The following is a 22658-nucleotide window of genomic DNA, read 5'->3' on the forward strand; positions in this document are numbered from 1 at the left end:
TATACTGAGAAAAAGAGAATTTTAACATTCCTTTGAAAACTCTTTGTGGCCAAGTACTTAGTAAACAGCCAAGTACTGTGGCTGACAGCCGTTTTGGTTGCCCTCAGTTTAGTGCAAGCCAGGCCCTGCTCATCTGCCGAGCAGAGCAATTCAACTAGTCTAATCTCTTGAAATGGAAATGAAAGGATTCTTTTTTTTTTTTTTTTTTCTTTCTGGTTCAGCAAAGCCCTAGCTCCCCTTGGAGGTCGAGTCAGCCTCCGGACAGGAGGACTGTTTCCATGTTGTTTTCTGAATTGCCTCACTTGGTGCTTGAGGACAGCTTTTACCTTGCTGAAGCCCCGTGCGATGCTGCTGAGCTTCCAGGGAGCCTGAAGGGGAGTTTGATGCTCCAAGTGTAGGGTCAGGTGCTGTCAGTCTGGGATTTCTTTCCTCCACTGGCTTCTGCTTTATGTCTGGCATTTGGGAATAGTTGGGATGGTTTAAATTTGTAGCTTAAGTTGTGGTCCTTTAACACCATAAATTAAAATCGCCCATTACTTGTTTTGCACTGCGTCCCCTCTGGATAAAGAAAGCAATCTACGATGCCTATTTATTCAAGCGCTGCCTTAGAAACTAAAACCTTATTGTCTGTTCTCCACGGATATGAAATACTCAGTGATGTAACAGAAGCTCCGTGTAAAATTAAGAATTTTTTTTCCCCAGTGCCCTTGGCTAAGCTTTCCTTCCCTGCACAGACCCACCTCTCAGGGAACCACATTTCAATGGTGCTGTATGCCCTTAGTCTTCACAGCATTTTAGGATCTTTCCAGATGGAAAGTGCCATAGAAATGTAAAACCTTATTAATTAAAGGCTGAAATAGATGCAGTGTGTGGAGGTCAGTGACTCATGCAGTAGGATTCTCAGGCTTCTGCTATGCATTGCCTCAGGGCACTTTTTTGAATGTTCCCTTCTCTGGGGCTATGACAGTTTATTATACAAAGGCTGTGTGAACTAGAGGTGAATGCAAACTACTCTGCTAAGCTGTTCCCTAGTTGGCAAAGCAGCAACCAGTGAACCCACTTCATGCTGACCCTTTTGGGACAGCATAATTTCTCCTCATTACAGTTTCTGCCTGTTTTTTTCAGGATGCCTGTGCTGTAGTGTGTGTGCCTGGGGGGATGCTGCTTGGTGCAAGCAGCCCCTGTGCTCGCAGTCGTGCTGGCATTATGGATTGCTTATGGGTTTCTCTTTCCCAACGCCCAAGTCTACTCGGCGGTAGAGGATGAGGCAGTGTTTCTGTTAGGATCCAGTGGTTTCCCCAGCGTGAATTGGGGCTTGTTTCTAGCAGACAGTTTTTCTTGGAGAGGGTGGGCAGTGATGGTGAACACAGCAGTTGTAAGCCCTGGAGCGTAGAGCACCCATGGCTGTAGCTCCGGTTGGCATAGCCCGTGCTGGCCTCGGAGGCACTGCAGCATGGACAGGGCAGCAAGGCCTGACCCCTGGGCAGGCAGTGGTGCCAGAAGGAGGCCAGGTGCAGAGGCAGATGTACTGGTAAATCCATTCTCCTCCGGACTGAAGTTCATTTAATTGGGGTGGGTGTTTTGTTTATTCTGCTGCGACATATAGGACATATAGCTTAGGTGGCATAGCTGCAGTTCCACCAAAAGCACCACCTGCAAGTGTTTCCAGCCGACTAACTGCAGTCCTGAGGCATGCATGGGCCCAGGACATTGGGATTTGCTTTCTAGCTGTGCAGATGTTGATTCCTAACTGGATGTTGGGAGACAACCTTACTTTATGTACCTGAGCCCTGAAGAGGAATGGTGATGCCTCCCAGCTGCATGGGAATGCTGAGACCAATACTGGGGAGTCCCCAGGACTTGAAGCCATAGCATGCATGAGATGATGTTTGTGCCAGACCCTCAGTTTTGTCACTTTGCTACGTCACTGGCTGCACCAGTGCCACCAGTCTTCAGGGGATGCTGCATTTTGGGGTGATCCCCATAGCAAAGCTGACCCAGCTGTGGGGTCCCTACCCTGCTGCTGGCCCCTCACTGGTAGACCAGGGACAGGCACCTCACAGCAGAGGTGACAAGGCTGCACCCTGCAGCTTCTCCTCTGCAGTGAGCGCAGCTGGTGGCACAGTACGGCTGTCCTGGAGCTGTCCTCACTGCACAGCATGGCATCAGCTTGCAGATAGCCTCAACCCTCTGGTACTGGGACCTTGAGACTCTTTTATCGTATTTTTAGTTCTTCCTCTTTCAAATGGTCAACTGCTGTCCTTTCAGCTTCTCCTGCAGCAACTTCCACCTGTTGTTGCACCGCTCTACACTTCTGCTACCCTTCCTCATTCCTTTTACTTCCTTCCTTCTCTCATTCCCTCTTAATTCCCCCATTACCATCTCCTGCCCCCAGCAGTCCTTTCTTTGCTCTCCTCACTTCTGTTTCAACACTTGCTTCTCACAAATAACAAAACTAAACTACTCTTTTAAAAACACACAAAGATCAAACACATGTTTTGAAACATGCACAAATGGACACAGGAAGCAACTACTTCATTTCAGCAATGTCACAGGAAAAGAAAATTCAGTTCCAGGTGAAGCATATAATTTGGACCCCACATATGCTGGGACTAGCAGACAGTGTAGTTACACCAGGTGCTATATGAACAAGACCCTTCCTTGCTTGGCATACAAACCTGCCCCAGGATTTAACAGCAAAAGGGCAGCTTTCCAGCTGTGACTACGCCCAAATGGGTGTCTTCAGGTGGCACCACTCAGGGATCGCCCTTGTGCACACATCTGACTAATGTGAATGTGCTGCCAGGAGTGCGCAATCACCAACCACGTTCTGCTCTGACGTGCTAAACCTTGAATTTCCCTAACAGAGACGAGACTGAAAGCATTTGTTTATTTTACATACTTAACAACCTACCTGCAGTATCACTGCGACAACCTCTTGTCGCCTCTCCTCTCCTCTGGCTTTCACCTAGCGAAAAGGGGCAAAAGAAATATTTTAATAAACCCAGGAAAATGGGATTACAAAACCACAAACACTGTTAAAAGGAAGATTTGGGGTCAAGCAGAAAACTTCCAGCTCATTTCAGAAAATGGATTAGAATTCAAGCTGGTGGTACAGCCTGATGCTGTCTTGATGGTATTTACTGGATGGGAAGTGTTAGCTATTGTTCCTGGGTGCTCATCTAAACAACACCCTGCATTTTAGTCTTGTTGACAGAGCCTGCCACCTTGTTCCAGAGAGAGCTGTTAATTAAGAGACAAAGTCCAATCTCAACCTAGCTGGCTCTACTTCTACATAATTTTATTTTTTGTTCGCTGAGTCTTTTAACTTGCTCCACAAACCAACAGAGCTGCCAGCTGATCGACTTTTCCCTCTGCTTTTCAGTGGCATGGTGCAGATGTGTGATTCTCCACAACTCCAGGCCTTCTACCTTTGAGTTTGTAGTTTTAAAAGGTTTGGTTTTTTAAAAAATCTAACATTTTGTCCTGAAAGGATGTGAGATGTGCAGAACTGCCGAATGTGGAAGCCACCACAGGAGGCCAAGCCATGATATTAAAAGGAGTAATGAAAGAAAGCAAGCTATTGAAGTGTAAACTCAATTTTACTGAGAGTATGCTACAGATCAGAAATGAGTAGTTTGAATCCTTGGTGCAACTGACACCAAAATATTAATGGTTTGGTACAAGCAGGAAATACAAAGAGCTTTAAACCCCCTGTTTTCTCTGGGTTTCCAGAGAACAGCCTGTTTGCTAGGGCACTGAAGACCCTATATTGTTTCAATAATGTGTATCTCAGTCAGTATCATAATTATGGGTCTCGCTTTCTTTCTATTAACTTCACTCACCGACAAGGTTGGACTCTTGATCCCTATTTTCTTTCTGGATTGTAAACAACAGCACTCTGTTTCTTTCCTTGTCTTGGATCCCTTTCTTGGATTAAACCTGCAGAAAGGAAAAATGCAATCGAAATCATTGCAAGACACCATCTGTCTTCATCCAGGAAGGGCCTGTAGGAGTATGGCAAAACTCGGAAACACGGCTGTACTCGTGCCATTGAACCGGGGCCTGGAGGAAAGCCACTGTCCCGTGCCATGGTGTACCTCTGCCGGGACACTGTCCTGGGGGCCAGCCCAGGGAATCTGCACAGATGCCCATCTCCCCTGGCTAAACGTATTCAATTGGTTTTACAACCCAGTACAAGTGTAAGTTCTGTAAGAGACATCTGTATTAAAAAACACCTCAAAACAGACCACAGAAAACCCCAGTGTGATTTGTCGTAGGATAAAAACGGTCAGCCCCAAACAAGGGCCAGCTGAGGCTCCTCAGAAAGCTCTGGAGCAGTGAGGGCTCCCAGACAGCTGTCCCCAGGCCCGGGCTGGCCCTGTGGGTGCTGTGCCCCCAGGCCACCCGCCCTGCCGAGGGCTCAGCACGCCGCGCCCTGGGATCGCCCCCCATGCCCGTGTTGTTAGAGGCTTCTGCATGCGAACGAGCCTTTTCCTAAAGGCACGGGCTCCGGAGAAAGTTAAGATGATTAGGCTTTGAAAACCGAACACCAATTCACAAAACGCAAGAGGCACCGAGCTGTATTTTTCCAAACGTCTCCAGCCGCCATGCCGCACCGCCCCGCTCCCCGGCGGGACAGGGCCAGGCTGGGACCTGGCACACCGGCCCTGCCCCAGGACAGGCCGCCCGGCGCGGCCCGGGAGCCCGGGGCCAGGGGAAGCCGCCCCGTTGGCCTGAGGGACGCGGGCCCGGGCGAGCTCCGGCCGCCCCAGCCCTCACCTGCCGGCGGGCGGCGCCGGGAAGGGCGCGGGGGCGGCGCGGCGGGCGGTGCCGGGAAGAGCGGCCGGGCCGGGCCGGGCAGCGCGGGGCGGGGAGGCGCCGGAAGAGCCCATTTCCTCAGCGGGACGGGAGCGGCGCCGGGAGAGACGGAGACAAAGCGGCCGGGGGCCGGACCGAGGCGGCGGTGAGGCGATCCCCTGCGCCCCGGCGGAGTTGCGGGGTGTTCGGACGGGCCCCGCCGCCCCGTCTGTCCCACTTGGAAACTTTTGTGCGGGGCGGCGGGCCGGGCCCGGCCGGGCGGCGGCTCCCCGTGAGGGGCGGCGGGGGCCGGGGCGGGCGGGGAGCGCGGCGGAGCGGGCGGAGGGGAGCGGGCCGCGCCGCCCGTGGGGCGTGGGCCTGGGCCCGGGCCCGGGCCTGGGCTGGCCGCGCTCGGAGGCCGCGCTGGGCCGGGGTGGCGGGGCGCGGCGGGGAGCAGGCCGTGCTGTGGGTTGTGAGCGCCGTGTCCCGGAGGAAAGGCGCCGGGCCAGCCCGTTCCCGGAGAAGTTTCGGTGGCAGCGGGGCTGTGTGGCGAGGCCCCGCCCCGCGCAGCCGGGCACAGCCCGGCGGGGCCGCCCCGGCGCCGCTCTCCGGCGGTGGGCCCGGGCAGGGCGGCTGCGGGCAGGGCTGCCTGGCGGCACGGAGCCGCTTCTGGCCCCGCCGCCCCCTTCGCCCCCCACCCGAGGGTCTCCCGGCGCGGCTGGACGAGCATCTTCTCTGCCGCCGAGTTGCTGTCCCAGGACACGGAACCCAGCCCCTTGCTGGGAACACCCCCTCGCCTTAGCTTGGCTTGGCCACGATTTTTGACACCCGCCTCTAATCTGCCAGTAGGCAGCGAGGCGGGAGCTGCTTGTTTGCGGACAAGAAGTTTCGTGCCGCATCTTCCAGCCGAAAAGCAGCGAGAGCGTTCGGCCCCCAGCTGGGGCCCGGCCCTGCCCCTGCCCCCCGCCTGGGCTCGCCGTGCCCGCCGCCTTTCAGGGCTTTATTCGTCGCTCGAGCTGGCTCACACACGTGTGAGCATCTTGCTGGCTGAAAGTTTGAGAAGGAGTCGTGTGGCGCACTCCTGTGCAGCGCAGAAGTGATGTGATGGAGGCGCGCTGCCCTGCCCGCCCGTGGGCCGCCGGCCCTGCGCAGCCCTGCCCGGGAGGCCGGTGGCCCTGTGGCGGGGGGCAGCGGTCCCTGGCGGGGCTGCGAGCCCCCGCGGGCCGGGCCTCGCTCCGGCTTTCCAGCCCCGACTGGAGGCATGTCTGGGTTGTCTGTATTGAACTAGTCTGGGAGCTCTTTGCTGCTGCTGCTCCCCTTCCCCCCCCGCCCCCCCCCCCCCCTTTTGTCTTTTGTGTTTTTGAGCTGGGGGTTGTGTGAAAGGTATTCCCGGTGCCTGGGTTGCTCGTTTCCTGCGGTTTTCCTGCGCTGGGAGTGGGGAAGCGGGGGGAGGTGGGAGAGGCTCCGTTGGCTGCACCCCTGTGCCCGTGCGTACCCTCCGTCCTGCCGCCTGCTCAGGCTTCCAGCGCTTCCAAGCCCAGCTGGGGGGGTCAGCTGCCGGGTTGGTCTGTAGGCAGGTTTGTGTTTAAAGGGAGGTGGAAGCCCAGCTTATGTTATGTGCGGCCTTTTAGGCACCCTCTGGTCTGTCTTGGGGCACTAAGGCTGTGTTAAGTGTTTACTAGGACTTGTTTCTCCCTGTCCAATTGAAACTTTTTGTTTGAAAAGGGCGTAATTTTTATGTTGGGTCACTAACCTTTTTATTTACAGACAATCAGTTTTTAAAACATCAGTGAGGTTTTTTTGATGTTTCTCACGAGAAACAGACAAAAGTTTGTTAGGTTTTGTGTTAAGAATGCTTTACCCTAACCCTTTCCATAATAAACAACATGCCTTCAGTCTTTGGTCTTTTTTTCAGCTAGCTCTATTAATAGGCCTCTGCATCGGGGATTAAAAGTTTACACAAGGTGGCAGGGGGGAGCACAGCGGGCAGAGATTAGAAATCCTGCACCCAAACTGATGATTTAAAATACCAGTGTAAATATTTATCACATAATAAATTTTCAAGCTTTGTGAAACATTGGCATTTCTGTGCTGACATGTATAATGGCAGGCATTAATGTGCAGCTTCTTTGTAGGGCTTCCATTGGTCTGATAAAGTTAACTGAAAGATGTAATAGAAAAATAATTTGTGTTTTTTCAGCAGCATGAATATCTTCATTCTGCAGCTGTAAGATTGAGAAACTGATTTGCAAAGGAATCCACATTAGTAGAAATGTTCATGAGCTGGAAATATACTTCAGTGGGACTTCAGCCCTGCCTTGAAATTACATCTACTGTTACTTGATTTCTAAATTACCTTTCTTATGCAGAGAATTAGTTAGGCTTACAAAAATATTTAGCAGCAAAACCAATCTACTCATCATAGGTGGATAGTAAGGCTAGAGTGAGGACCTACATGACTGTGATATTTCTGTTAAAGGGCTCTCTGTATTCAGTTTTACTGGCTTCTCTTGGCTCTGCTGGACAGTAAAGAAAACATGATGAATAGAAGAGGACTGAGTACTATTTTGTTAGGACAGTGCCATATTGAGACTGTCATCCAACATGATGATGAATGCCTGTTGTTTTCTACTATCGTGCCTTAACTGGAAATCACTCAAAACTCTTGTGCTGTGGAACTTCAATGTATGTAACCTTGAGAATGTGGATCCTTTACTACTCTGGGAATTCACCCTTATTTAGTTTTATAACTAATCTGGAATAGCTCCATTCAATGAGTTTATAGCTCATGCGTTGGTTAAACAGCATTGCAGCTTTAGAGAAAGTGCAGATGTTTGATAATTACTACTTTTTAACTCCATGCTATTTTCATCTAGCATATGAGACTTAAAATAGAGTCTACCCGCAAAATTGTATACCAGCACCCTTACTGAAGGAGCTGTGCTGAGAAGACAAGTGTTGAAAGTGACCTGCTGTGCTGCAAGGCAGAACTGGGTGCAGATAGGTGTATTGAAGTAAAGGAGTCGCAGGAGTAATGCAGTCACTGCGACCCCTAAGTGGGATCTCTCTCCTTGAATGACTGAGACTTGTTAGCGTTCCGTCAGGGTGAGAATGGGTGTTATCTCTGGTTTCTGGTATGCAGTAGGATAGTATAGAGTGTTCTGTTGGCAAATCTGATACTTAAATATGATTTGTAATTCCTCCTTGGCTATTGTATTTGAAAAGCCAACTACCTTTTCACTAAACATGATTACATAGTTTTGTTTGTTAATCCCAGATGTACTACAGAAGACATCTGCTAGTCCTTTGACATGTGTTTATAAATCGTTCTGGTGAATCGGAGCAACCTTTTTTCACTATGCTTTGTAAAGTGAAAGAAATTATTAAATGTGCAGATCTAAACTAACACAGTTTGCAAAGGGAAATTTTCCCTGAATCTATTGGCATTCCATTCTGTTATACTTTCTCTAATGTACAGGACAGCTACTCGATGGATCATTTAGACTCCTGAGAGTCTCTCTTGAAAGGCTCTAAGTTCAGGCATCTGTGGGTGGAAACGGCCAATGTGAGGCTGGCTATAGCTGAAGGGGTAGCAGTTACCAAGGTAGGGAGCGGAACAGTGCTGAGAACCAAGCTGGGTGCCGGTTGGTTCCCCAGTAGATATGTTTTAATACATTGAATGACACAAGGAGCGAGGAGTGTTTATGTACGTTACAGTCTAAGAGCGAGTTAAACTCCTGTAGCGTTTCCAAGGCAGCGAGGGGGCTGAGAGCAGATAAGCTGGGGAACTAGCAGCAGTGTGGGCAGGTAGGATTTCGCTGTTGATAGTATGAGGTACAACTTAAGCTTGTGGTGTGCTTTTTTTTTTTCCCAAACAACGCCCAGTTTTCCTAGCTGTCTGTGCCCTGTTATGGGATAGATCTGCATATGACTGTATGTTTAAGAATTTCTGCGTGGAGCTGATGTTTGGGAGCAGATGAGACATTAGAGGAAGTTAGGGTAGAAGAGGCTGTAAACCCATGGGTGTACGCTGTTCTGGGATAGCCTTTATTAGCTACTTTAAGACACTGAAACTAGTGAGCTTGTGGATAGCTGATGAAGGATCGGGAGAAAAAAATTAGTTTTTTCTTTACCTGGAGATTAACTGAAAGAAAAGAGGAGAGACTGCAGGCTGGACGATTCTGTCATTGCTGTTGTTCAGCATAAGATCAAGAGAATGTTTAGGTAAATTTGCTTCTTTTCAGTTAACAAGTCAATAAGAATTAATGCTATCAGGAGCATGCGGCCTTGATGGCATGTGTGGTTTGGTGTTGCTTCCCCACCCCTCCCCAGTCAACTGCCTTTCCTATTCCCCAAAGGGTTCAGAGAGTTTTCATTCACTGGTTTATTCTGGGTACTTTTATAGGTGGTATCTCTGCAGATCTAAGGCTCTAAGGGGGAGATTCTTCATTCCATATCTTTTTCTAGATGGTATGAACTCAGCAGAGAAGATCCACTTAAACAAACAGTCTATGCAAGGAATGTAGCTTTACATAGCTGAAAAAGTCAGTTTAATTTTTCATGTAAATGCAGCTGAGCTCTATGCCTATAAAATGGTGTTTAACCTGCGTAACACCAAGCAGGTCAGTATTCATCTTTGCAAAGTGCTTTTGAGATCTTAATCTGAATCTGTAGATGGGTAAATGGTTTTTTAATTGACTAGGATAACGAATTCAGAAACAGTGAAGGACAGAACTGATAGTATGCTGAGAATCAAGAAGGTGGAAGTGGGTGTTCCTCTGTGTGAACACAACAACCAAGATGTACAAGTTGCCTGTTCTTTACCCACTTTCTTGCAATTGTGTCCTTGTAATGTTACTTGTAGAGGAAATTTCCTTTAGTATGACCTAAAGACCTAGTAAGTCTTGTTGCTCACGAACTTGGATAACCTGTGATAGACTGTGGACATGTATGCAAGTGACAAGTATCATAAAACTTCACATACAATTTACCGTAAGGTTCATTTCAGCCAGTACCTGATGTTCAGATGTTTGAGTCTAAACATTTTTAAACTGAAGTTATTTATTCATTTAAAGGATGAGAAGTTGAACGGTGAACTGGAAGTTGTGCACAGGCGTCTTGATGCAATCTGATTACTATAGCTGAGTTCCATCCAGCTTAATGTCCCGTCTCCATGATCCTCATCATGAGGTTTTGGTTGTACTAGTCCCATCAACTACTTGTTAGCCTTGTCTGAGGCCCTAAATTACAAGCCCTTCACCTGGCCTTGGCCAAGCTGGCTGTTAACAGCAACAGAAGGCAGGAATAAGACAGGAACTCTGAGGTCATTTCCACTCCCCCTGCTTGTCACACTGTTGAGCAGTATCCTCTGTCTCCTTTGATGCCTTTGAGGAGTGATGGGTGCTGCTAGGTGGTGTCTGGTGTTCCCCTCTGATTCTCTGGTCATAATTCCTGACCCTAGCCACCTTTCTTTTTATTGACCCCCACAATTGTTTGGCTTCCCTTCCCTGTATCCTCCCCGCTCCTTTTGCTTGGGTGATGGCAGTGTATAAAGCCATCCCTAAAAGGGGACCCCAAAAACAGGCAAGCAATAAAACCATGAGAAAAGGGCAAATAAGTAGCATTGCTTCTCTGAGGTGCTTTACCAATCTTCTGCAGCGCAGGAGCTTCCTGAGCCAGGGGTTCAAACTCGGGCTGACTTCTGATCCACAAATTTGTCCAGAGGCTCTTGTGGCCGGTACCCAGTGCTGGCAGGAGTACTGCTCGGCTTCTGGTGCTGGTGGGCTTGTCTGCTGGTACAGACTGTCTGTACCTTCGTTGTATTCAATAGGCTCAGTTCAATGACTTAATTTCTTTCACGTTTAGAAACCTTTCTGAGAGTTGAATGGCTTCTTATAAGCTACAAGTGAAATGAAAGATACATGTTTTTTTGAGAGTAAAAAGCAAGAATCTGGTCTGGCTGAATGAAAAGCTCTAGAGCAGTTTAGATTTCTGTACAAAGTATGCCTTTGTAGTTTCTGCCACTTCCACTTTTTGGAAGATGGGTTTAATCGCAAACTACTGCTGTTACAGCTGGACATATTTCCTAGCTAACATTAAACAATGCATCCTGAAAGTTGGAAATGTGGGGGCAAGGCTTTTAGGAAAGTGGGCATGGAACTTTTCCACTGCTGGTGGAGTCCTCAATCGTAATACCTTTATTTTGTACTGGTACAGTGAAGAGTGCAACATGATTGTGTGGGTTGGGTTTTTTCCCCCTCTCCTGGGGTTACTGGGGTTAGGGACAGAAAATAACAGTATAAGATGCAGTAAACAGTAGCAGCCTCCCCCACGCCCCAAACGCTAGAATGTTTGTAGCAAACCAGAATAGTGCTGATTAATTGTGCAGGGTTAAAAGCTTATAACCTAAAGAAAATGTTAACTTCCGGTCTATATGCATCAGTATTGTAGCATCAGGTATTTTAAGATGTTTTACTTAGTTTGCAGAATTGGTTAAGACAATTTGATTATGTTTAACAGCATATTATCCTAGGCTAGGGAAAAGTCAATGGTTATCAGTGAAAGAGGTGGTGTTCAGCAGAACCAGAGGCAAAGCACTGGTGCAGAGTCAATTGAATGGGATTTCTTAGCTCATCTGTTTTTTGTTCAGTAGCTTTGTCTTGTTTCCTGTTACTGGGGGTGAGGAGAAGGGGTGGAGGGAGAAAATGTGTCTTTAATCAGATGTATGTTCGTTTCCACTCAGTAAATGGCAGTGTTAAAGTCCTTCCCCCCCCACCCCCCACCCCCAGCAAGACCAGCCAAGCAATGACTCTTTCCTTTCAAACCTTACGGTTCCTTCCTGTTGCTTTTATGAAATTTGGGTGGGTCAGTGACTTTTTTTTTTTTTTAAACAAAAGTTGCTTTAATTGGTTATCCATATGCTAAGGCAGTGACTGGAAAGGATTGCTGTTGAGGCGGATTGTTACCTCTGATTCTCATGCACCACTGTGCACCCTTAGCACATTTGTACTTGACAGAAGGAGGTTATGGCTTTGCAGGTAGCTCTGGTAAGCATCCAAAAATTAATTGCACCAGCATGTTTTTATTATTACTTGCTTTGCTCTTCTGGAGAAGCTGCAAAGTTCTTGCCCGTCAGTGCCCTCAGTGTTCTCGGTGTCTGCAGCCTTGTTGACACATTGCAGGGAGAGGAGATGATATGTGTTAGAGCATCCTACCCTACCTATTCTTCCAGATAATTGCAGTCATTTAAAAGATGCTCAACTCATCGAAATAATGCTTGTGCATTGCATTCATGTTCGCTCTTCTTCTGGGGTTTGTTTTTGATTTCCCCCTGCCTTCCCCTTCTTAACTTGCAGCATATGTGGGTGGAGCTGCAAGTCGAGAGTTGTCTGGGGGTGTACAGTGATAGTGCAATTCTTCTTCCAGCAGGGTTAATTTGTTGCTTGTAGGTAAGAGATGTTGCTGAAGGCTGCCATGAGCATAAAGTGAAATTGTAGGCCTTATCACCTGTGGGTTTTGTGACTTTTTTCTTTAAAAAATAATTGCTTTGTAATTTTTAGATAAGACTGACAAGAGTGTTCCTGAATCAAAGTGAAGGACTGAAAAAGGAATTCTAAATGACTTTTCCTAGAAACTTTAGAAAACATTTTACTTTGAAGAATCTTTACATTCATGTTCTGCTTTGTTTCAGAGGGTGCTCTTCTTTTAGTAGCTCTTGCAAATGGAGAAAAGTATGGAAAACTTCTTTCACTCATGTAACACTATGGGTTTTTGTTACGTAGTCTTTAGTTGCTACTATGCTGGGGATGTAGTTGAGAAAGAATGTGGTATTTAGTCTCTTGTTAGTACAAGACTGTCCATTTCCTCCATGTTTAAGCAAATTGTCTCATCAAACCTCTAATTATAGGAGTCTCTCCCTCTTTTTTTTTTTTTCCAAAACATGTATGTCAGCTCAAACTACTCCAGTATGTGTATGCGTCTGACTGTTTTAAAATTGTTAATGAAGGTCTAGATTTAGATGATGTGGTCAGCTAAAAGCGCAGAAGGGTATTGCATAACGTATCAATTTAGGAATGAAAATGTGGTTTGAGTGGGGTCAGATTCTGGTTATTTCTGACTTTGTAGCTTAAATGGCACTTTTTATTGCAGTTTGAGTGCTGAAGAAGATCAGAACAAAAATTCCCAGGTTTTCTTTTCCTTTTATTGCCAGCCATCAGTGTTTTTTTGCAAGCTAAGCAAGAATTAATTTTGCAGCACTGGCAAATTCTTGTGCCAACTGATAAAGTAGGCTAATTTATAAAAAAACTTCCTCTTATTTGAGGATTACTTGTGGCAAAAATTAATTTGTTAAAAGGTTACCCTTTCTTGCATTCATTGCTAACTTAAGGTAGGTAATTGAAATCTGTGCTAGTGTAGTTTGGGATTTGAAGAGCTGTGCTCTGTAGCCACAGCCTAGTTATTTTATCTTCATTGATTCTGTATCCCTGGAGTCTGAAATGCCATACCGTGGTTCTGAGAGTGGCAGTAAGCTGTTCTTTCATTCTCAGTGATTTTAGGAAGCTTCACACAGTTTTCCACTTCAAGGGTGGGAAGAGATACTGTGAGGTTGGAAGGGCTCTCAGTTGAATCAAAGTGGTCCAGCTCTTTGGCACTCTAATATCCCCTCTCCAGGCCAAGTCCCCTTGTTTTGTTTGAAAGTGCTAACTGTTAAGCTGTAGGCTTAAATGTGGGAAATGTGGCTGTGAGAGGGCTGGGGTTTGGGACTTTGAAGTTACCATTGCTGCAGGGATAAGATCATGAAAGATGTTGCTGTTTCCTTAAAATGCAGATGTGTTGCCCTTCTGCATGGCCAGAGTGTCTCAGTCCTGATCCAAAAAGCAGGCAGCTAAAATACAGCAGTTACAAATCTAGTGATGATTTGTTTCTGATTAGTTATCTTTCATGATGTTAGTATTGCAGGTCTTCAGCATAAAATGCACCGTTGTTATTGTGAAGACAGAATTAATGGTTTAATAGTAATAGATTGCCATTCGTGAAATGCTTTTCTCCCTTTCCCAAATATAAAGTTTTGCAGCTAGAATGTTAAAAGTAATCTTAATTACATAGGAGGTTCTTTTAGAAAATGCACGTGTCTTCTAAAGCAGTATCTTGATACCCTGTCAGGTTTTTTTAAGTAGTTGGAATCCTGCTTGAGTTTTGGAAACTGAAAACTGTGCAGAAATAAATTGGATGCTTGTCGGGATGTACTGGGATATCTATCTGGACAATTAAATAGGTATAAGCATGAGTTCGGTTCTTGCATTCTTTTAGGATGTCATTCATGAACTGGAGCTTCGTGTGACTTAAGTCAATCACGAATTGCCTGTGCTTGCTGTGATTTTGCTTGCCATGCACCTCCTTTCTAGCTCCTCTGATGCAAAACAATCCTGGCAAAAATAAAATGATCAGAGCCTAACACTTTACATAACTGAAGGCAAGAGGCTTTTGTTAGCACTGGTGTCTCCAAAAAACAGTTTATTTGTACCTGTGAAATCACTGCTGTGGTCCCAGGAACACCATGATGAAGCCGCTTGTGCAGAGTGTGCCTTCCATTCTCTCGGTGATAGTAGACCAGAATGAAGGCGTGATAGCCTGTTACAGAGTGCATTCCTGATTTTGGAATGAAAATAAGTTACTTGAATCCACAGTACTATAGCAATTGGGAAGCTGTTCGGTGATGGCACGTACTGCTTTGAAAAGTGTGTTGCATCCTAAAGTGGTGATATGCCCCATGCCTGCTTTCATGTGATGGTGCGTGGCATTGGGTGGGTTGTGCTTCCCAGAGGGGAAAAGTTGACAGGCTGGCTGTGGCATGCTGCTGGCTTCAGTAACAGGGCAGCAGGCAGGAGATAACAGCTGTGTAGAAGAGAAAACAGAGTTATAAACATCATTGATTTTTTGGTAGGGATGTTGTATTAGGTTGCGTCTCAACCCAGTAGCAAGGTCTAAAGATTTGCTAAACAAATGGAGAAGTAGAGAAGCATTTGTTTATTACTGACTGTGTAAGGCTTTCTGATAAGCAGGTTCAGATGCCTCTCTACAGCCCTTTTCCAGTAGAGCAACAGAGAGAAAAACATAAAAGACGGATTATGAAAGCTGGATCTGGAATGGTACTGGTGAGAAATAGGCTTATCTGAACCAGAATTTCTTCTTTTTGCTTGGCTGGTACCTGTAGTCTGTCGAAAAATGTGTAGCCAAGTTGAATATACTCAAATGGCAGAAATGTTCTGATAATCAAAAAACATAGTCAGTGCAACATCTAAGTTTGTATTAATATTTCAGATTGTGAAACTCTGATAGTAAGGATTTCTAGGGAGGTAGTACCTTCATGGCATTTATGGTGGAGGAGAAGATTTGGTAGCTGAACAGATGAAGTTTAAGATTGAAGGCTATGTTAGAAGAGGATGACTCTCTGTTTTCAGTTGCATATACTTGGTGTTAAATACAAACAGCTTAAACCTCCTGTAAATCCTCCTTGAAAAGCATTGCATATCCCAAATGTCCTTGACTAGCTCTTCAGTGCTGAGAGGAGTATTGCTTTATTTGTGGAATCAGACAGAAAAATTCATTGGAAGACACTGAAGGGAAAGAGAAAAGAATGAATTTTTTTTCTGGATGCTCTTAGTTATATGGACAACAGTTTTGAACTGTCAGCGGGGCATGATGAAACCCCTGCATGTAAGCTGGGTTTAATATGAGGTGTGTCTTAACCCTCTTGAAACCAAAAATGTTCAGAAGATTTGTGTTAATGGTGTATGTTAGATACCCCACTCCCAGAGATCTTTATCTACTGTCTTGTTATCTACGTTCAGCAGGGGTAAAGGATCCCTGCTGGTTGTCAGATGGGTTAGGTGCTTAAGTAACAAACCAAACAAATCCAAAAGGATTCCCTTAGGAACGGGGAAACTGGTTCATTTTTTGGCTGGAAGATGAAGCTAGGTCATTGTGTTGTGAATTCCACCATGTTCTGTCCCCATGATTTCAGTCCTGGATTAAGGGCTGTTCTCATTACATTGCACAGAATATCCAAAGACAATCTGAAAGTGTGGTAGAGGACAGGACTATCCTTCAAAATGCCTGTGACTGCTTAAAGAAATGTGAGAGAAAGAAGCTGCAAAATAATGTAATCAAGTACATATTACTGTGCCTGGGCACAATCAGCTGCACAAAATGGGGAACAACTAGGTGTTAGCAGAAAGGGCGTTCAGATGGAGAATGGCCTCCCAAGTATAGGATTTTCTTGTACCGTGTTGGTTTGTTAGGTTTTCTGGGTAGCATAGCGCTTGAATTCAGCAGGTGGGCTATTGTACTTGGCCCAGGTTAGCCCACCGCTGTGCTAGGGAGACCACTGGTTGAATACAGTCTTCCCTAAGAATAAAACAAGAGAGAATGCTGAGTGTAGTCAAAAGCTTTTAAAAAGTAGCCTGTCAGTATAGTTAAAATTTGAAGGCTGATAGAAGATGGCATGTTATAAAATACTCTTCAGGTAGCACAAGGCGGTGGGACTTAAGTTTCAGCGCAGAAGATGGGCAGTTAGATCTTCTGCTGTGTAACCAGAAGAGATTTGCTTTGGTCCAGAGGCTGGGGGGGCTGCAGGATCTCTTGGGACAGATCAAGGTGAAAACACCAGCTCAGTAGTGCCTGAGTACAGCCAGCGCTGCCTTTGGGTGTGCGTGGGAGTGCAGCCTGGAAAAACAGGACCATGAGCACCAGGCCTTTCTGTCATCCTGTTGGTGTGCAGAGCTCGCTGTGAGATAGTGCTCCTTCGTGCTGCTTTTTGAAAAGCCTCGAGTGCCTTCAGGAGCTTCTGCAAAGAAGCTGCGGAGCTGCATTCCTGTGCTTGCCAAAGTTTAGAAAATATTTGCATGCCAGTATTCTGGAAGTAGGTATCTGAAGTAATGCTTAAAACCTTGAACTACCAGTTTTTGAAAACACTACAACCTTCAGTTGTGGCTTTTGGAAAGAGCACTGTATGCATGTTGTCTTCAGTGTGTCCAGGGCAGGCCAGCTCATTGAGCGCGGTGTGTAAATGCGTCCCCAGCAGTTTAACACGCTTCTGCTTGGGTCTGTGCCCTCGCCTCTCCGCAGCAAGGCTGGGACCTGCCCTGGGGCGCAGGAGCTCATCTTGGTGCTGCTGCAGTCCCATCCACTTCCCTGTGCAGTCCCACCTCCTCCTTCAGGGCAGTAAGCTGGCAAGGTGATGCTCACAGTTACCGCCTTAACTCTGAGCATTTGTGCTCCTTCAGGTGGCTCACCGCGCCGGGTGGGTGCCTGTTTGAGGCAGGTTTGTGGTGGAGGAAGGAGCAGTAGGACTGTAGCAACGTTTGCTTGAAGTAGTGTGGATCGGAACGGAAACCTGTTCCTAATTTTAGCTGTTGATGAGATCTTGATTCTTTGCAGAAAGCAGGGGCTGGTTGCCCTGGGATAGCTCTGCTTGCAGAGCTGCTTGTTGGCTGGAGCAGGAGCTCTGAAAGGGGCTTTAAACTCCTGTTCTTCCCCCACCCCTCATGTCCTTGCAAATGCACTAAATCCCTGTAAGATATAATTGCATTATTCTTGAACCATCTACTACGATAATGAGCACCATCATGATCTGTGTAATAACCTGAAGGGTTTACAGTTAGCATGCTGGGCTGTGAGCATGGTTTAAGGTTAGAGCTTCATGTGTCTGAATATTAGGTGTGCTGGGAGAGCATTGCCGCTCTGCAGCGGCCCTGCTTGATGCTCTGTTTTCAGTGACACCTGGTTCAACTCTTATGTGACATCCAACTTCCGGCTGTGTTGCCACTTGAATGGCTTTGCCAGGGATGCCAGGTGACGTAGCCATCTCTCCTCTTGCCACCACCAGTTCCACTCGCAGTGGTATCTGTGATGGCACAGTGAACCAGATGGGGATCTCTGCCCACCCTGCAAAAATGGCTTTCCCTCCAGCCAAATCAGTTCTTCCCCATCTGGTTAATCGCTCAACCGTGGGGAAAGCTGTGCCAGTACAGGGGGGTGTGATGTGAAGACAGGAATGAGTTCCTAGAGGGGTGTGGGAGGATGAACATTGGGTTTTAAGTAGCTTTCTTGCTGCTACAGGCTGGGCAACTGCAACTCCTTGTGCAGTGGTGTCTTTCTATATATTCCAGCACTTGAGATTCAGTGTCACTCACTCTTCCGTTGTGTGGTCTGTGCTCTTTGTCCTTGAAATTCCTGCTTCGAGTGCATACCCTGCTGTCTGTACTGTCCTTGGTGGGCCTGTGGCATGAAGAACCTGTTTCTGTCATCCCAGCTGTCTGAAACCAGTGCTAGATGTTTGTGGTTGGGTCTCTGTTCCAGAGGACATCCTCTTTCTTTATCAGATGTTAAGTTACTGCAGTTGCTCTGGCTCTCAGAGCCAACAATTAACCACTCTGCTACAATATCCTCAGACTTGGTTTACTACCTGTTACGGTATCTGAATTCAATGAGGCAAGAGCTTGAGTAAGGGACATTCCAGAGAATTGGAGGGTTCTTCTGGCAGGAGTGCAGCCCTACTTTAACGTGGCCCAGGCTCCAGTTGTCCTTTTCTCCCCTAAACCCATCCCATTCACACGTGCATTAGAAAGCTATAGCCTGTTCCTGTGTTCTTCACAAGTATTTAATTGAATAAACGTATTTACTGCAATGTACAAATGATATGCAAGTCATTGCTGCCAAACAGTGTATTTGATATCGAGCTATGTTTTTAAGATAAATTTCAATAACTTTAGTAATAAGGAGTTTTATAGACCATTACTTTTGGCCAATTTGTGAACTATCATAGTAACGTGTTTTCAGATGAATTGCCTTCATTATCCTACTAATACAATTAACGTATCTTTTCATAGTTACCTTGTCCTGCACTTTGTTTCTGCAAGAGGCATAACAGCATTAAATACATAGAAAAAGCCTTTACCTAGAAACCTAATGGGCTTTCCAGAGCCCTGGATATGTTTCTCAGAAACCATAAAGACTTTCAGTGTATTTTTCTTGGCCTCTTACGTAGGAAGCGTTCACACTGAGCTAACTGGGAGTGAATAAAACAGTGAAATTCCTTGTTGAGGGCAGGATGTTGCCAGGGGGTGAAGGGCATTTCGCAGCTTGCCCTGTTCGAGTGCCTGGGCCGTGGCGCAAGCCAGTGCAGAGCTGGACCAGTAAAAGAAAAAATGTGATTGGGAGAGAAGGTTAGTGAGTTCACCAGACACAGTGAGAAGGGTCAGAGGTAGAGGGAGGGTGAGCAGGAGGACGTGGCCATCCTCCACCCCGCTGCAGTCTGCTCACTGTGGAGCTGCAGCCTGGCCTGCCTTCTGCTGTGGGAGCTGGGTCCTTTCATCTTCATTGTTAAGCTTTTTGATTTTTAACTGCTCAGAACTATTATAGGTATGTTAGCATGGATCAGTGTCTTCCTAGCTTCTCTCTCTTTTTTTTTTTTTATTTTATTTTTTTTTCCAGCTTTCGGCTTTTTAAGTTTTCTTTTTCTCCAGCAGTGTGGACTTGGAATGTGGGCATAAGTGGAAAGCTGAATGCAGGTTAGGTGAATGTTCCTGCTTTGCACCTTGCAAACTTGCACTTAAGTGTCTGAGAATGTGTAGGCTTTTCAGGGCAAGGATAGGTTTTCCGTAGTGTAGCGAGTACTTAACCTGTTGTACTGTCTGTGCTGTGGGCGAGCCCATGTAATGTCTCGGGGTCAACCTGACACAAAGGTGCTGTTGACTGAAGCTGGGTGCTGCTAAGCCCTGGTTCTGTACGTGTGCTCAGGCTGAGCTTCTCCAGCGCCTGAGAGATTCTGTTCTTCAATGGAAACAAGCAGCCATGTCTGTGCTGTTTCTGCATGTTTAACTGTTGGTGTCGGTATAAAACGGTTGGTTGTTGGTATGTGTCATAAACATTGCTGGTTACCAAAATTAGTATCTTGCCTCCTGCTTCATAAAAATAATGAGACTTTGTGCTTGTCTGGCAGTTTGGGGACATCTGCTGCTGCCAGAGCAATCTGTCTGCTGAGATGCTGTGCAGACAATGCCCTGTCCACAGTAAGATTTAAAAATATTGGCTAATAAGCTTTAAACCAACTTCAGCAGCTTAGGAAAAGGGGTGAAAGGAGACTTTGGAAATGTATTTATCTTCCTGACTTTTTTAAAAACAAAGAGTTACAAATGTGTGTTTATTCTAATCTTGAATTTTGAGGGCAACCCAAAGCCAGGAAAAGCAGGGATTTATTAAAGCTGAAGTGGTATGAACTGGTTTTATGGACCTGTAAATACTTTAAATCTTTAAATAATTTTTTTACTGAAGTTATGGTTCTGATTATTCCTTTGTGCTGTACAGCATCGCAGTGTTAATGTGGTGATCTGTTTTAGTTCATTATTTTTATTGGTTTTTTTTAGACTACTGGTTTCAAAGGCAGAGCTATTTTAGTAGTTTCACTAAACTTTTCCCATAACCATATTTGCCGTTCCGTTGGGATGTTGATATAAATCTGTAACGGGAAGGAACGACTCAGTGACAGCTTTTAACAGGCCTCTTCATGCAAATCTGCTTTTCCCTCCTATGTAAATGTTAAGGGGAAGTGTGGTAGATACATAAGCTGTTAAATATGAACCAGCTGGATTTTCTGGCTTTATAAGGCTTATATTCACTATTTTACCTTTGTACTTCCAAACGGTGAATTGGATGAACGGTAGGTTGAATGAGTTCATTTAGACCCTGACTTCTGGTTAGACAAAGCATTGGGGGTAGTGACTCGTGGTGGAGCTGGGAAGCCTGGCAGCTTTCTGGTGCTGTTGAAGGCAAGGTGTTCCCTTCTGCTTCTCCAAGACCTTGGGCTGGCTCAAAGCTGGTCTGGGAGCACGGGACAGCCGGCCCTGGAGGCAGGCAGCAGAAGTCGGGAAAGGATTATTTGCTTAGCCTCCAGCTTCCAGTGCCCCCATTGCCTGTGGGGTCTTTTTTCATTGCTTGTGAACCACTGATGAGCTGACCAAAATCGCCTGTCTTGTTGCTTTGATAAAGTATTATGGCTTTTAAATAGGTTTTGTTTTTATTTTCTAGCTAAAACGTACAGGTAATATCTGTATATTGGCATAACAAGCCATTTTTTTAAACTATCACCAGTTGAACCAAAACTGGTATTTCTGGAGACAGGGTATAACCTTACCTTATGCCAGATGGGCATGTTGTGTGTTTAATAACAGCCTTCATTTTAATTTATTTTTAAAATACAGCATTAATAATAAAAAAGAATGGTATTAATGTGGCTCTTTTCTTCTAGAAATGACTGCTGTTACTGCAGGCAACGTTAACTTCAAATGGGACCCCAAAAGCTTGGAGATAAGAACGCTGGCGGTTGAAAGACTACTTGAACCTCTTGTTACACAGGTAGGGAAAAAAAAAAAAAGGGTGGGGAAGGGGCAAAAGAACCTTCCATAAGGATGATTACCTGTTTTGATGTATTAATTCAATTAAGTGACTTTGAAAGCTTAAATCCCAAAAGTAAAACCGCTACAAAACTAAGGATGGAAAAGAATGTACAAGTGATTTCTTTGTTCAGTTTTATTGTAGGAGTTACTGAGCATGAGTCTAGAAAGACGCTGCTCCTTCAGCGCCTGATAAGACACAGTATTTCAATTAAAGTGCAGAGATGTGTGTTAGTAACTAATGTTGTGTTGTTGCTGTGCTGTTTCTCACCTGTGTTCTGGGTGGCATGCTGCTTATTTGTTGAGTCTTTAAAAAGCTGTGCAATGTATCATATAGAAACTGGTATTTGGGAATGACAGAAGTCCCTTGCAATGAAGCCATTAGCACTTGCCAGAAGTAGGGTCTCATAAATTTGGTTGGTTTTGGTTTGGGTTTTGGTGTGTGTGTTCTTTTCTTTGAGATTACCTGTGTTTAGTGTTCCCTTTGGAAGGAGTTTCAGGTAAATGGTGAAGTGTGTGGTGAGCAATGTTTGCAACCTGTCTAGAACAGCCTTGTGTTGTAAATAGATTGCTGTCCCCTCCTAACAGAGTTTGGCCCAAGGTGTATGCATTTGTTACTGTTTCAGTGTATCTTTTACAAGATACGTGTGCTTTGTTTTAATTGCTGGCTATGCTTTATGCTGACTTTGTGAATAAAAGCTTATTTCTGCATGGTGTGTATTGCCAGTGAAATGCACTGAAGAATGTAGGAAACCTAGAGCAAGTCTTGTAATGTAAGCTACGCCTATTGGGTATTTTGAAGATTCTTGGAAGAGACTTTCTAGGATGTCTGGAAGAGGAGGTGCACTGGAGACAGTTAACTCATCTTTTTTAGCATTTGTTTTGTGCAATATGAAATTTTTAAAATGTCAGCATGAACTGGGCACAACTGCTGCCAAGCACAAACTGCAACGATCAAGCTCTGTTTCCAGTGTTATCATCCCTTTAATCACCAAGCTGCTGTGTGTACCTGCCATTTGTTTCCTCCAGATATTCAGATGGGCAGCTGATACTCTGTTAGATAGCTTTTAGCTGGAGTTACTGGTGGAGTTTTCCCTTAAGGGAAATTGTCCTAATTTGGCAAACTTGTTTATAGGACCTTTTTGTCCAAGTTCAGTGTCTAACTTATTCCTCAAGAAGCACGATAGGCTGTACTGGCAATCCCAAGTTTTGTGAGTGATGTGACTGGCAAAATACAGAGAGGAAAGTAGAGTAAGTTGCCTTGTTGCAACTTGTTCTATTTGTAGTACGTGGTAAACTGAGACTACCCAATACAAATGTTCCCCATTAACTGGCAGCTGTATTCCCAGCTGATGGCTTTCCCTCTCTGAATCAGCTTACTGAGAAGATGGATTCATCTCTGAGGGC

At 45.8% G+C, this 22658-nt stretch overlaps 1 protein-coding gene across 1 annotated transcript in view; it reads left to right on the forward strand.

Annotated features, from left to right (window-relative positions):
* Positions 1-4834: 4834 nt before the first annotated feature.
* The window catches only part of CTNNA1 (catenin alpha 1), a 122836-nt gene continuing 105012 nt past the window's right edge, over positions 4835-22658 (forward strand). The window contains exons 1-2 of the mRNA XM_037396847.1: positions 4835-4966; positions 21107-21213. Coding sequence (XP_037252744.1) covers positions 21109-21213 — 105 coding nt within the window. The 5' untranslated portion in view covers positions 4835-4966; positions 21107-21108. The remainder of the gene's footprint in view (positions 4967-21106; positions 21214-22658) is intronic.

Source organism: Falco rusticolus, chromosome 8, assembly GCF_015220075.1.
Source record: "Falco rusticolus isolate bFalRus1 chromosome 8, bFalRus1.pri, whole genome shotgun sequence".
In the NCBI taxonomy this organism is placed as follows: domain Eukaryota; kingdom Metazoa; phylum Chordata; class Aves; order Falconiformes; family Falconidae; genus Falco; species Falco rusticolus.